Source organism: Notamacropus eugenii, chromosome X (assembly GCF_028372415.1).
Source record: "Notamacropus eugenii isolate mMacEug1 chromosome X, mMacEug1.pri_v2, whole genome shotgun sequence".
Classification (NCBI taxonomy): domain Eukaryota; kingdom Metazoa; phylum Chordata; class Mammalia; order Diprotodontia; family Macropodidae; genus Notamacropus; species Notamacropus eugenii.
In genome coordinates this window covers 51,295,655-51,310,628 of record NC_092879.1, presented here as the reverse complement: position 1 = coordinate 51,310,628, position 14,974 = coordinate 51,295,655, and the positions used below count along the sequence as shown (strand labels likewise).

The 14,974-nt window shown below is 41.1% G+C and overlaps 1 protein-coding gene across 3 annotated transcripts in view; it reads right to left on the bottom strand.

Annotated features, from left to right (window-relative positions):
- Positions 1–14,974, bottom strand: part of OCRL (OCRL inositol polyphosphate-5-phosphatase) — a 56,636-nt gene that overhangs the window by 38,340 nt on the left and 3,322 nt on the right. For 2 of the 3 annotated variants that reach the window (XM_072626546.1, XM_072626548.1), the window contains exons 3-8: positions 11,185–11,264; positions 7,260–7,298; positions 3,259–3,369; positions 2,726–2,824; positions 2,166–2,286; positions 1,918–2,079 (exon numbers count right to left, since the gene is read on the bottom strand). In XM_072626546.1, coding sequence (XP_072482647.1) covers positions 1,918–2,079; positions 2,166–2,286; positions 2,726–2,824; positions 3,259–3,369; positions 7,260–7,298; positions 11,185–11,264 — 612 coding nt within the window. The remainder of the gene's footprint in view (positions 1–1,917; positions 2,080–2,165; positions 2,287–2,725; positions 2,825–3,258; positions 3,370–7,259; positions 7,299–11,184; positions 11,265–14,974) is intronic. The other variant, XM_072626547.1, reaches the window with a different exon arrangement.

Genomic DNA, 14,974 nt, shown 5'->3' with positions numbered 1-14,974 from the left:
ATAATGACATGACTTACACTTGACTTTGTTTTGAGTGAGGGAGGGCTGTGCAGGCCACCAGCCTCACTTCTCTTCCAGAGCCATCTGAATTAAGTGACCAGATATTCATCAGGATGACTGGAGATGACCCGGGATGAGGCAATTGGGGTTAAGTGACTTGCCCAAGGTCACACAGCTAGTGAGTGTCAAGTGTCTGAGGTGAGATTTGAACTCAGGTCCTCCTGACTCCTGCACTGGTGCTCTATCCACTGCACCACCTAGCTGCCCCACTATACAGAATAACAGCAAGGGGGAAACCTATAACTCTCTGAACTATTTACATACAGATACAAAGGTCATAGGGAAAGAAGAGTAATTAGAGAGTACGACTTAAGATAAAAGGGATAGCTCAGCTAGAATGCATGGAATATGATAGGACAGTTTGAAACCTTAGACTACATTGTTCAAGCAGTCTGCCAGGTGCTGGGGGAAGATAGAAAGTTTAGGCCAGATGCTATTTCCCTGTCCTCAAGGAACTTACAATCTAGTAAGAGAAGAAGACACAGAATCATAAAAATGATTATTAATAATAACAAAGATGATAAAACTATTAGCATTTACATAGCACTTACTATGTGCCAGGTGCTGTGCTAAGTTCTTTACAATGACATCATTCAGTAAATGCATTAAAGCTACAAAATGAATTCAGTACCAGTTGTGGTAAAGGTTAAAAACTGTAAGGCTTCCTATAGGGAGAGAGAGTCAAATTTGAGTTTTAAAGCATGACTAGAGAAAACAATACATCCCAGACATTAGGAAGAGTATAAGTAAAGGCACAGGAGGGTTGGAGGTAGAAATTTGACCTTTTCTCCTTTGGATCTCAGACAGTAAGTACATTGTACTGTGAATTTGATTGTCCATTATAGTTATCTGTACGTACAAACCCTATTCCCCCCATGAACTTTATGAAGGCAGACACTGTGCCTTCTTTTCTCTGACCAAGTAGTCAGAAGTCCTTTAAAAGCAATGAAAATAAGGAGTCCATTCCTTTAAAGTCAAATTCTTCAGTGATCACTCGATATTGCCTGGTCATGTAAGTACCCTACTTATACCCATTCCCTTCCAAGTTACTCTGTCCTACGCTAAGGTATTATATGTGCAAAATAGCATGGAGCATTAAGTCAGTTGCCCAATAATTCAAGCATATGGTGTCTTGGTTAAGCCTTGGGTCTCTCCTGCTGCCTAGTTCAGGACTCTCCAGCCAGTAGCTCTTAACAAATTGCTGTTATACTGAATGTAGTTGGAAGTATGGGAACGAGGTCAACAGGGAGAAAAGTATTTAGGTTAGGGCAAGAATGGAAAAGAATGAAAGGGATATTACAGAAGTCTGTTCCAGACCTCCAAGTCAGAAGGAGGCAGTAGGTGAAACTTTGGGCAGCACTGTTGATGATGGGGAAAGGGTCTTCAATATTTAGCTACCCAGATACCTCCCTGAAAAATTATTTCACAGGTAAACAGACTAACAAACTGTTGAAATGTGTTGAAAAGCAGTCTCTTAGTTTAGATTATTTTAATTTTCGTCTTATTAACTTAAAAGATCTTGTCATAGCTCTAAAGACAGATGGTACTCTCAGGAGAGGTGACCACAAAGGAACAAAATCCTATGTTTTGGCAATTAGAATTTGGCAATAAATGGTAATTAGAAATTCTAAGAGAGGTTGTGGAATCTCTCCAGATGATTGCAGAGACCATAACTATCTGTCTTGGCCTTTAACCAACTTGGAGGCAAAGGAGAGAATCAGATGGCCCTTTTCTTCATTCTGAGTTTTTCAGGAAGGTTTAAAGGTAGCAAACCAAATATCAAAGAGCACTCCTTACATATGTGATGTATCCATCCTCCTTTCCTTTGGATAGGGAGGAAAAGGAAGGCATGCTCACCTGAAAGTCTGAATATTCACATATTCTTTCTCTCTTTTTGCCAGGATATGTCTGATGAGTCCCTCTCGCTGCCCAGACTGCGAGGTGGGTACAAAGAGCTTCCTCATGGTGTTGGTCACTTTAGGCTGGTCTTTGCCTACAGTGTCCTTTTCACGTGAAAACCTGAATAAGGGAATCAAAAGCACAGTTCTCTTGGAGTCGAAATCTCTCATATAGAACGACTTAGGTGCTTCTCAGAAAGGACTTACTGTTTGCTCATGTGGCCAGGGGGTGGTGGAGGCTCCCGCCGGCTCTTGTTCTGCCGATTGTGCACATTTCGTTTCTTCTCCAAATTCATATCGGTGAAATTATCTTCAAATCCAAGCACTCCTGAAAATGTAAGAAGTACTCAAGTTATCAGGGAGGTCTTGCCCCCCTCCCCTAAAAGAGTTCAGTACTAACAAGGTTAAAGGAAAAGAAAGGATAACTGCCAGGTAAGCCAGGGTAGGCTAGAAATTTGAGTACTTTTCAGATGAAAGAATATACCAGGGCGGGTGGGAAAAGAGCATTACCTTGGAGGTCTGGGGGGCAAACACATCAGTCAGGAAGGGTTGACATACTAAGTAGAAGTAGAGACACATTAACCAGGAACCTGAAGAGATACCATACACTACAGGAAGGGTTAGAAGGAACATCGGGGAGCTGGAGTGGACCAAGGGAAACTGAACCCCTGGACACTCCAACACTGCACATCACCTCATCTGTCCAGATAAAAATCTCATGACCGCAATGATCAGAGCAGCCTTGGAAAGAGATGCTTCTTCAGTACCTGAAACATCCGATTCATTGGGAGTTTTTTCCGGAGTCTCTAATCTCTGGTACCAGCTGGTGGACTCCCTGAACTCAGGAAGTGAAGTAGGTTTATAAGCTAGAGAGAGAGAGAGAAAGAGAGGGAGGGAGGGAGGGAGGGAGAAGCATGAAAAAATTGGCTACTCAGCATCAAGTGGAATTTACAAAGACAAAAAGTTATTTACCCAGGGCTCTGAACAGTAAGAAATGCAACAGTTTCCCTCAAGGCCAACTGTGATGGCCCTGGGGCCAACACAAAATATCTACATTTGACTGTAAAGTAGGCCTATGATAAGCAGTAACAATTTTGCCTTCCAAGGTAGCTCTAGATTTGAACCTCCTCCCCCAAACCTATCCTCTGAAATCCATCTAGAAAAGAACTGGCCTCTAGCCTGAAGTGGTAAGGCCCCTGTTCAGTGGTCTTGGAATAAATTCTACTCTGTGTCAGCATATAAGAAATCCACTTCTACCCAAAGGAGATTTAAAAACAACAACGACCAGGTATCAATTTACCTTCCTGAGCAGCAAGGATGTCTGTGAGAAAAGTCAGGCACCGATCCTCATCAGGGATTTCGAAGAGACGCTCCCCGAGCCAATCACCCTGGACCCGGATTTTGCAGGGATCTAGAAAGAGGCAAAGAGAGGACTAGGGAACAGAACTGGTTGACCATGAACTTAACTCTTAATTTATTCATTTTTTTTACAAATGGGATAATGCAGATCACAAAGAATACAGAACACTGACAAAATCATATTAATAGCTGACATTCACAGAATATACTTCAAAGTTTGAAAATCCCTTTATATGCATTATCTCACATTTGATTCTCACAATAAGCCTGAGAGGTAGGTATTTACAGGTATTATTGTCCCTGACTCACAAATGATGCTCATTATAAGAGTTAACATTTATGCAGCACTTACTATGAATCAGGAATTGTGTTAAGTGTTTTTACAAATATTCAAATAAACCTGGGATGTAGGTGCTATTATTATCATCATCCCCATTTTACAGATGGGAAAACTGAGGCAAACAAAGGTTACATAACCTGTCCAAGGTCACACAGCTAGTAAGTGTCTGAGACCAGATTTGAACTCAGGTCTTTCTGACTCCAGGCCTATGCTCTATCAACTGTGCCAACTAGCTACCTCAAATAAGATAAGAAAACCAAGGCAGAGAGAAGTGAGATTACTTGGTCCTTGGTCAGGAAGCAAGTAAATGACCAGGGAAAGATCTAGACCTAGGTTTTCTTGATTAAAAAGGTAACGTTCTTTCTACAACATTACACTGCCTCAAGCAATTCTACAGATTAAGAACTAGAAAGGGAAAAGGCCAGGCCAGAAATTCAGAGTGGAATTAGGGGCCCTAAGAGGTTAAAAGGCCAGGAAAGCCTGCTGTGCTGATGCACAAGGTAAAAATTGATGTTTTTAGGAACCAGCTTCCACCAAAAAACCATCAAGATGTTGGCAGGAATAGCCCAGAATAGAACTGAATACCCCCAGAGGCTGATGCGCCAAAGAAATGGGCAAGGTAATGTAATGCCCACTGCACCCTCATGTTATGGTAATATTTCCAAGAAAGTCTAAAGTCAATGCAAAATGTTGGACATTGTGGGGAGGGGGGAGGAGAAAGAGAGTACCTGTCCCCGGTGAAGTACATCCGGCACTACCAACTGGCTTCGCTTCTTTGCTGTGCATCCCTATCATTATTAGCTAGTTATAGCTTAAAACCAGAGGACAAAAGGCAAGTGAGGTGGTTTGCTAATTTAGCAGCCACATCAAGGTATACAGGACTGTCCTAGGCCTTTCTGAAACAGGAGCCTTCTACCTAATCCCCTTCCAAATGGAAAATCCCTAGTAAGTAATGATAACCACTATTCATGATGGCTATTAAAACTTTATCTCTCCAATATAATACAAAAGCAATATCCTCAAGTCATTTAGTAAAAATAAAAATAAGTATAGTTGAGTAGAAGATCTATGTAGACCTTTTCTTTATGTGTAACAAATCATTCAGACTTGTCAAATACTTGGCACGGAATGAACTTCCCTGGTCTGTTAGGGCAGTGACCCATTCGCAAAGCTTTGCCTATCTTTTACCTTGTGCTCATAATCTGCTGGCTTTAGTTAAGAAAATAGAAGAAAGAAGAGGTTTACCACACGACAAGCACACATGGGGAGCACCCACAATTCCTCTGAAGGATTTGGAGGAAGAAAACTTGAAGAAGAAAAATAAAACCAAGAGGAGGGCACCAGGGGGAATGCGAAGAGAAGGCACTGAGAAAATCACAGGCTGCCTCAAATCCTCAATTAAATAAATAACAAGGGCACAGAACAGAGTAGAATGCAGAGGAGAGAGAAAAGGGTTGGGGCAGGGGGTTGAGGAGAGATCTGGCGATGAGAAGCAGCCTGGAGGCAAAGAATAAAACTCCTTCAGGCTCATGCTCACTCCTTTCCTAGAAAATCTTTATGAAAATATCAAGATGCATAAGACTGTGGGATAGGAGATTTTAAATAAAAACATTCTCCTCAACACCGTGAAAGATATTTTGGCAAAACCGACTGAACGGTTTCTAAGATTAGGGCCCTAGATGCATTCAAGGAGTGCCATACATCCCACCTGACAACAGCATCTGGATCGAGGACTCTAGTTGCATGCCAGGCATTCCTGTGGCACCAATCCCAAAGAGACCCCAAAGCAGGAATCAAAGGAAGTTTATAATGGTTCTGAGACCATTCCCAACACCCTGGGGATTCACGTGACCCCGGATGAACATAAGCCCTTTCGAGTGATTTCTAAACCAGTACTGCAGATCATGTTACTTCCTTCTCATAGAAAATCATAGAAACCTGAAGCTGAAAGAGAACAGAGACAGAACTAGGCCAACCCTTGCATTTTACAGGCGAGAATCTGGAAGAGTTCCAACCTAAAGCCATGCTACAGAGACAACTTCTTTCAAACAAGTTAATTCTCTCTCATCTAAGTTAATCAGTTGCTGATAACAAAGTCCTCTCCTCAATCCTTCATTAATTCAGAACATGAGAAAGATTTCCCAGCAGGTAAACACCTACAAAAAGCCCTATGATGGTGAACCACCTGAAGGACTCAAATCAGAACCACCAGATGACCCAAGAAATGATCGGCCCAAAGCTCAAAGTATTCTGCAACAAACTCTATGAGGCCTGACTGGCAGGTAATGTTCAGGTCAGATATCAAAATAAAAACTGGCTTTCTTTTAGGTTTTTCTGTACTACAAGAATGATTCCTGCTAAATTTCCCCCCAATCCAATCCTCTACACGGCCAATATATGTGCCAACACGTGACTGATTTCTATACGATAGGAGAGGATGCAATAAAGTGCATTTTTTGATAAATGTTACTTAATTTGTCTTTTCAGTTTCAGGTCAGAACCTCACAAGGAACAGAACCTACTACCAGTATCTCATTTTGACAGAGAGGTGAGCTGTTGCTGTTGCCGCTACAGTTGAGGCTGAGGATTTAGGCCTTTGCTCTATTTTCATCTTTTTCCCCTTCTCTTTTTTAAACAGAAGAAAGAACACATGGGTAGGTTATATTCTCCCTTGGACATATGCAAATAGGGGTCAGCAGCTGGGTTTAACTTAGTCATAGAATCAGAAAGCTGGGAAGCACAGCAACGCTACTCCAAACCTCCAAGAGAATCCTAATATCAGAAATGGAAGAGGCCTACCATTGGGTAGCTGTGGCTACCCAAACCATTAGACTCTGATACTGCTAAAGGCTAGAACCGTGTCTAAATAAAGCACGTATATGCCCCATTTCCTCTAGCACAATGTCATGCACCTCTCTGTCAAGGTTAGGAAGAACATTCAGTGGTCAACTCTGCTGGCCCACAGCAACCTCCCAAGTGTTGATTTTTATCTTCCCCATAACACATTACAATGAAAAATGGTAAACAATGAAGAACAGCTTGCAGAGGAAGTCAAAGATGAATGTGTTCTTGAAAAGTCCGAAGGAAAGCAAAGAGATGGACCAAGCTCCCTCTGGCCTGAAGACAGAGTCCTAGGGAAGAGGGGGGCTTAAAAAATCCTCACAGGAAAAAGGGACACCCTAGACAAGGAATTCCAGTAACTGTAGTCCCCAAAGACAATACAAAGAAAGGAAAACAGAATTATCTACTAATGAGTCAAGGGGAAAAAACCCCAGGGGTAAGAGAAGGTAGAATTCACACAGAACAAAGTTAGAGCTCATACTAATGATTTGGCTCAAGGCAACAAGCTTTGATAGCCTGAGGACATTTCAAGGCCCAGCCTGGTTTCCATTTTTACTAAAATTCTAGCTTGCCACCTGATTTCTTTTGCATTTGATCTGGTGCTAGTTTGTACAGTTGCTTTAAAAAGATGGCAAGCAGAGGCTACAGTGAGGGTAGAGGGAATACCATTCGTCCCTTCCCTGCCTTCTTCATAGCAAATGTTCAGTTCAGTGAATACTTGTTTATTTGCCCAGATTTATTCTATACAAGAAAATACTCACTGTTGGCTGCTATGTCAATCAGTAGAGTTTCTTCTGCTTCTGAGAAAAAAATGTGAATTAGTATAAGAGAAAAATAATTTATAAGCATTAAAACAATTACAAACCTAACTCAAAAAACACTGCAGCCTTCAATAATCACTTTTAGGTCTTGAAAGTCATTCAGAAAACCTTTGACCTTTTGGGAAGGTATCCAGGCTTCTGAGACTACACAGACATCAACTAAGAGAAAAATTCACTGAACAAATAATCAAAGGGAATCTTCAAAACAAGGCAAACTCCTGGAGTACAAGTTCATACAGTTGAAGAAATAATACTGGTATAAATTTAAATGAAAATTTAATTCCTCTGAACCAGATAACCAGATCTAATATATTAGGTCTTCAGATGTTTTCTATTTAGAGACTAAAGTTAATAAATAAGGGACCTCAGATGGCCAGAAATTATTGTCCCAACATAGATCTCTTCTGTAATGACCTTCCTAGGGATCCAAGCCACTTAGGGGTATGGTTCATCTGAAGGCTTTCTACTGCCTTCCAGCTGTGCTTAGCACCTGTGACCTCAGAGCCATGCATACTCAGGGGGCAGCCAGTCAGTTACTGGCCCCTTCCAAAGCCCCTTCTGTTCTCCTTTGGTTCTGGCTGCTTGTTGTCAAGTTCTCTCACCTTTGGACCCTGGCTTGCCTTGGAACTATGTTACCTGCCTGTTCCTCCCTCACTTTCCTCAACTTGGCTTCATGACCCTAGGTCTTTCAGATCCATGTGTATGAATACTACTACTACTACTACTACTACTACTATTACTACTACGTATTATAGCTATGTGTCCTTGTGTCTGATCCCCTTAACTGTACTGTAAGGTCCATCTTAAGCCTCCTGATCTGATCATAGACTCTCTAGCACAGGATAGCCTATACTTGTTACTGTCTCTGCCATGGTATTTTTCACTTGCAAAAGTATCCATCTGATTCTTGTGCAAATATCATGTCATTTGCCCTCTTCAGAAAACCTTTGGTGGCTTCCTATTGCCCAACAAGTACCGTTAAAATTTCCCATTTCTGGTATTCAAGGCCCTCTGCTATCTGCTGGCACCTGACTTTTGCAACATTGTCTTAGATCACTTCCTTCTACTGCACATACTACCAGCCTAACTGGTCTATTCTGCCCCTTGAGCTTTCCTACCTTGGAGTCTTTGTGCAGTTGTTCCCTGTACCTTGACTTCTTCCCCTCTTGGTCCGCTGAATTGCTGCTTAGCTTTGAAAGCCCCTCACTGCCCCTTCTTCTTCCACAAAGCCTTCCCTGCTCCTCAGTAATGTCCTTGCCCTTTGGACGTACAATCTTCTGCCTCCTATAGCCCTTCGTTTCAGACTCCTCTAGTGTACTTTATGGTGCATTGTGTGTAAGCATGACATTCCTTTTTCATTCCTTCATTTGTCTGGGTTGATGCCTTATCTCCCTGGATAAAAGGTGAGTTTCATGAGGACAGGGACCTTGTGTCATCTAAACTTTGTCTCTCCCCCAGTAGCAGCACAGAGCTCTGCAAGAAAAGGGTTCAGAACAATGATTTTTGAATGGAATGAGGACAAAGAGACTCTGAGGTAGAGAGAGAGTACTACTAAGTCTCTCCAGTTCCGGACAGAGTGATCTAAAGACAATCATGAAAACAAAAAAATAGACAATCAAGAAAAATAAAAAACCCACCAGGAATGAACATGAGCAGGGCAGCTGGGTGGCACAATGGATAGAGTACCAGTCTTGGAGTCAGGAGGACCTGAGTTCAAATCCAGCCTCAGACACTTACTAGCTGTGTGACCCAGTTCCCATTGTTCCATCCCCCCAAAAAAAGAATCAACATGAGCACTATAGAGTATCTTGCTTTAACTTTGTGCAATGCTCAAAAGTAGAACTCATCTAAATAATATACAGATTGGAAAGTAAGTAGGCTATGGAAGAAGTAAAAATGTCCCCTATAAAAATAAGGACAGGGTTATTGAGCTTTTTGTGTACTATGGGCCCCTTTAGCAGTTTGGGGAAGCCTACAAACCCCTTCTCAAAATAATGCATTTTTTTAGAAGACTTCATAATAGAAGGAAATGCTAAACTGCACTTGGAGGTTAGTGAAAATAAAGCTGTCATTTTTTTCTATCCAAGTACACAGGGTCCCCAAAATGTATCCACAGGATGTCTTAAGAGTCCGTGGGTCCCAGCTTCAGAAGTCCTGCACTAGACTGATAATTATTTCTAAATCCCAGAGAAGAAATGCTGAAATATCACAACTGTACAAAATTTGCAATTCATTCCTTCTCACTGAAATCTGTGATTTGAAGAACTGGGGGTGGGAAAAGTTGATCTTTGAGGTAGGAGGAGGAACACAGGGCTTCCTGGAAACAGAGCAAGCTGTCGGGGCTATCTTTGGCATCTCCCCTCAGCCAAAAAGTGCATGGGGCTACATGTAAGCCTAAGGACATACCACGCTTGGAAGACTGATGTAACCTGCCAAGATATCTATCCACATAGCAAGGCACGAAGGTGCCATTTAGCTGGCTGAAGAGCTCCCATCTCTTCAGTGCTGTGCTGAGAGCAGTACTCATGGAAGATGACCCTACTCTAGCCAGGCTTCTCTCAAAAGATCCCCAGAGACAAGAACTGGTACACTGAGTTTCTTCCTGCCTGCTAAATCAGGTGGGCCCAGAGGAGACATTGTAAAACCATCCTCAGTTGTTCAACTGCCTAGCTCAATTCAATTTGAGGTTACAGAATTAGCACGTACTATGAAATGAAATAACAGATAGCTTCTATTCTCAATCCCTAGACAGGAATTCAAAAGAGAAGAGGCCCAAACACTTTCCCTCCTGGAATCTACTTCTCTGTGTTTCATCAGTATTAAGGCTTAACAATATGGACTACAGACTGTGACATATTTTGATTGGGCTGGGCTTCCCACCCCCCACCCCCCGCTCCCCCACCAAAGGGTTGGAATTGCACATGTTGGGGAGAATGGCAGAAAATACATTAAATGCTGATATTTTCAGACAGGGGTGAGACTCATGGTTTGGGTCAGTGAGTGCAGCAGATTCAATTTGCATGTGGGTCAATCAGCATTCATTTCAATTCAACAGACCTTTATTGAATGCCTACTGTGTGCTGGGCACCATGCTGCATGATGAGGCAGATGGAATGTCTGGATAAGGTATGAGGAACAATGTAAGCAAAAATAGACAGAAGTGAGAGAGCATGAGTTGTTTGGACTGAATGAGGTATAGAGCGTATGGAAGAGAGAGTAACATGAGCTAAGGCTAGAAAGGTAGGGTAGTGACAAATATGGGAAGGCCTCGAATGCCAGGCCAAAGAGTCTGACCTTCTCACATTAGGCAAAAGGCATTGAAGATTTCTGCACATGGGAATGTTGTGACCAGATCTGAGCATAAGTAAGATTAGTCTAGCAGTGGTGTGAATGACAGATTGGAGGAGGACCTGAAAAAAATCTATTAGAAGTAAATTGCCCTGGTGCAGCCAGGTGGTAACAAGGGCTTGTCCTGGGGTGGTGGCTATGGGAATAGAGAGGACACGATAAATGTGAGGGATGTTGTGGAGGTGAAAATGGCAGGTCATAAGAGGTGAAATGAAGGGGACAGGTCAAAGAGAGAGGCTCTGGTCTCTGGCCACGGACAATACACCTCTGCAAGCCTAGATGATGAGCCAACAAGAATGGGTCACAAAGTGAAGCAGAGAGCATAGAGAGTTCAATCCACCTAAAACCTTCCCTAGACAAAGCATCCATCCTGCTAACGGTGGATTTAGTAGGTTCATCTTTGTACACCACTTATACAACATTGATTGTGACTGGGTTTGAGTGTATGTGATGCCAGATAACACAATAATGACCAGAGGGAAAATTATGAAACTAGCTAAGTAATCAAAGCTTGTACCTTGTATACATTTAAAGTGGCTATTAATAGGAATGACATCTTGTACAGGCACCTCCTTTTCATAAAACTGGATTATTAACCTAGGAAACAGAAGGATGGATCTAAGAGCAGCAACCAATGAAAAATGTTAAAAATACCAAATAATCATCCCCATTTCCGCGGTTCTTTAAGGTGACACACTTCTTCGCATACGTTACCTCATTTAAGCCTCCCCCCCATGAAGCAGGTAATATGTTATCATGATCATGTTATCATTAATACATTATCAACATTATGAATGGGGAAACTGAAGCGCAGAGAGATGACCATATGATTCATCAAGGTGAAAAGCTGGGACCCTTAGGCCTAGATCTTCTGACTTCAAATCGAGTGCTCTTTCCAGTACGCTCTACCGCCTCGCCAACGTTATATTCACATTGAGAATCTACATTCATTAGAGGATTATGAACACAAGATCGCTTGTTTTATTAGACTTCCTGCATGTGGTTTCCTGTGGCATATATAGGACAGCACTGACAGCTAGGGATTGCCCCAAAGGGTTGGCCTTGCTGGGTCATTTTTGACAACTCGCAGGGTAGATGACATAAAGAATGCTGTTGTGTGTCCTCACCCTATAAATGTTTATAAGCTAAGCCACATGATGTGCTTCCAAATATACAAACTGAACAAGGAAATTCTTATCTTTCACTTCCCAAGGCTAAAATTTAGTAAGTCAAGTTTTATACTTGTATACCCCACATCACATTGCCCCAACCACTGTAATTTCATAACGTTAGGCCATCATAACCAGATCACAAAAGCCCGTTGTAAGATCATAACTTGTCCAATTCCTCTGAAATGCAAATTATAATTTTTTTTCCCTATGGGACCAGCTGTCCCTGTAATGAGTTGCTGAATTAAACAAGAGGATGTTGGGCAGGGTATATCTGACCACATAAAAGTCTGGACTGAGCCTGAGTTCCCTAGAATAAGATACAAGAACGGTAAAGTTGATGCTACTTATGAAATAGATGGCCTATAATCAAGGCATCACCTGTTGTCACTTGACCTTTTGGTAAGCAATTAATTTGAGCCATCCTTCAAGGATGTGCTAAAACTGTTCAATTCTCCTCTCGAAAAGTGAAAGTGGTTTTCTGGGCTAACTTTCCATTTCTGTCTTATGCTTTTCTCCTTTAGGTTTTTTGTTTTGTTTCTTTTTTTAAAACATCTGTTAAGCTTTATGAGGATACTCTAGGGGGAGGGAAATTGCTTAGCCAGATTTGTGGGAATAATTCTCATTCTGCCTTCCTTTTCTTGGTTCTGTTTGTCTGATATGGGGATGTTTCTTACGTGAGGCTAACTGTGAAGGTCTTTGAAGGAATTAGAAGAGAGATTTATGAGTCCAGATGGATACCAAAAACTAGGTAAAAAGTAAATGGCAAGGAGAAACTGTTGGTTTATGGTAACTTTACTCAAATATGCTGCCTCTGAAGTAAAAGAATGCAGACATGGGATAGCGCTGGAAAGCAGCATAAACACTTCAATGGGACTATATTCTTTGCGGTCACCATAAAACAATATGATAGCCCTGCGGTAAAAACTGGAGCCCAGGAAACAGTGTGGCTAGAAGTGAGTCTAAAGAAGAAAGTCCAAGTTGAAAAAGATAAAAGAATGACATAAGGAAGCAAAAAAGTTCAGAAGCACTACCAAGAGGTTGTAGAATAGCCTGAAACACAAAAAACTTTGCTTGCCTGAGAAAAGATCAATGGGAAGCCAGCCTTGTTCCTGGCAGAGGATAAACTAAGAGGTTTGAGCCTAACCTAGATTGGCAATCCTCCCAAGATATGTGCTTTCATCAATGAGGGAACTTCCCCAACTCTCACAGATCACAGCTTCTACCCATTTGAAGAATGGTCTTCATGCACTGGGTTGGCTGCAAAAAAAGATTCATCACCTCTCAGCCAACCTTCAGGGGATGAACTTTTGTACATTTAATGAAATAGTCCTCAGATGAAGATGACTGCTCTTGCATCAAAATCTTGGCCTCCTAGTAGGTATGACCTTCCAGAGAGCAAAGCACCAAGAGTCTAGGGTCAGCTCTACACCATGATCTGTGCAGGACTTGGAAGAGGATTTGAGAACTATCCCTTGTGGGGGGTACCCCATAAATCTTTCTTCCTATTTTCATGCTTAGGAAGAAAATTTTTTGAATGTAATTTGACTTCCCAAGCAACATAAGACACAAGAAACCGTATACCCATGGATAGAGTTTGCATTTAGAAACATCTCCTTAACCAAGGAGATTTAGAGAAAGTTTAATGATCAAATTAATAGCTTCCTGATGTGTAATATAAGACAACCAGGATAAACTGTAATCAGTGAAAAATAATCTACACCTTTGGAATTTATAGCATGTTAAGAAAACCCATCAAACTGAAGGGTATATATTGTTTTAACAAGAACAACTATAAACGATGTGTTTCTTCTGATGGTGTCCAGAAAGATGGGATCAGACAAGTAAAAATATCAGGTTTTTATCAAGTACTGTCCAAGAGACACTGTAACTTGCAGACATAACTATCTGGTCACTAGAATGTTATTTTCAATGATGGAATTAGAATAGTTCACCATGGCTTATGGGGAAATATCTTTTGAGACCAGGGAGGCCCTTTTGTTCTGACTGGTCACCATACACAAACTCGGTTTACTAATTCAGTTTCTAAGTACTTTTAGTAATTAGGTAATGAATATACCTAGTAAGTGGAAGAACAGATTATAAAGCATAATATAATAGTATACATACAGGTGTTATACCATTATTAATTAACAGAAATTTTATTAATTAATAATATGATATGCATACAAGTATTATATTATTGGTTATAATATGTAAATATTATCTGTGAATTAATAACATTATAATATATAAATGTTATTATGATATATGAATATGATAATACATAAATATTGAATTTGAATCAAGAAGAATGACGTGTGAGACAGTGTAGCCTAGTGGGAAGATCCAGAGAACATGAGTCGGAATTCTTACTCCTCCACTTACTAGTTAGGCCACTTGGACAAATCACTGAAGGTCCCAGGCCTTGGGTTTTGTTTTGTTTTTTCCAAGAAAATAGGGTGGAATGAGAGGAGCAATAATTTTTGTGCTCCCTATCCCACAGGGTTGTTCAAAGGATTCAAATGAGATAATGTATGCATTAATGTAAAAAACTTTCTAACTATCAAATACTATGTCTGTTTAAGTGGTGCACTTTATACAAGTGACCTATTGTTACCGCTCTAAGGAGAGCCAGAGCCAGACAAAGAACCTTTTCCATGTCGATCAAGGTGCAGATCCAATGGGGAGGACTTAGGAAAAGCCTAGGTAAAACTGGCTTGGCTTTGTTGATGATAATAATAATGAAATAGCTTTCTGGTGCAAACAGATCTCTTGTGACTTTGGCTAGGCTAAGCTAGGACACTCTCAGGAGAGCTGAATATAGAGTTGAGTCGGGAAAGTCTGAACCATGTTAATCCCACCAAGATACCACACCCTATAAGGAGGTCCAGCCTGAATCAGAAGCTTACTCACTGAGTAACATGAAAAATGTTCTTGAGTTAGTTCTTTAATAACTGAATAAACTGATGTTCTATTTGATAATTCAATAACCTGTTGAGATTTTTGTGGGCTAGGATGAAATGACAGCTGTTTGTTATGCCATCCTTTAGGGAGTATCTGCTGAAAGATATGGATGAGAATTACACAGGGAAGTACCCTGAACCATTCAAACTAAATCAACCGATCAAGCCCTAG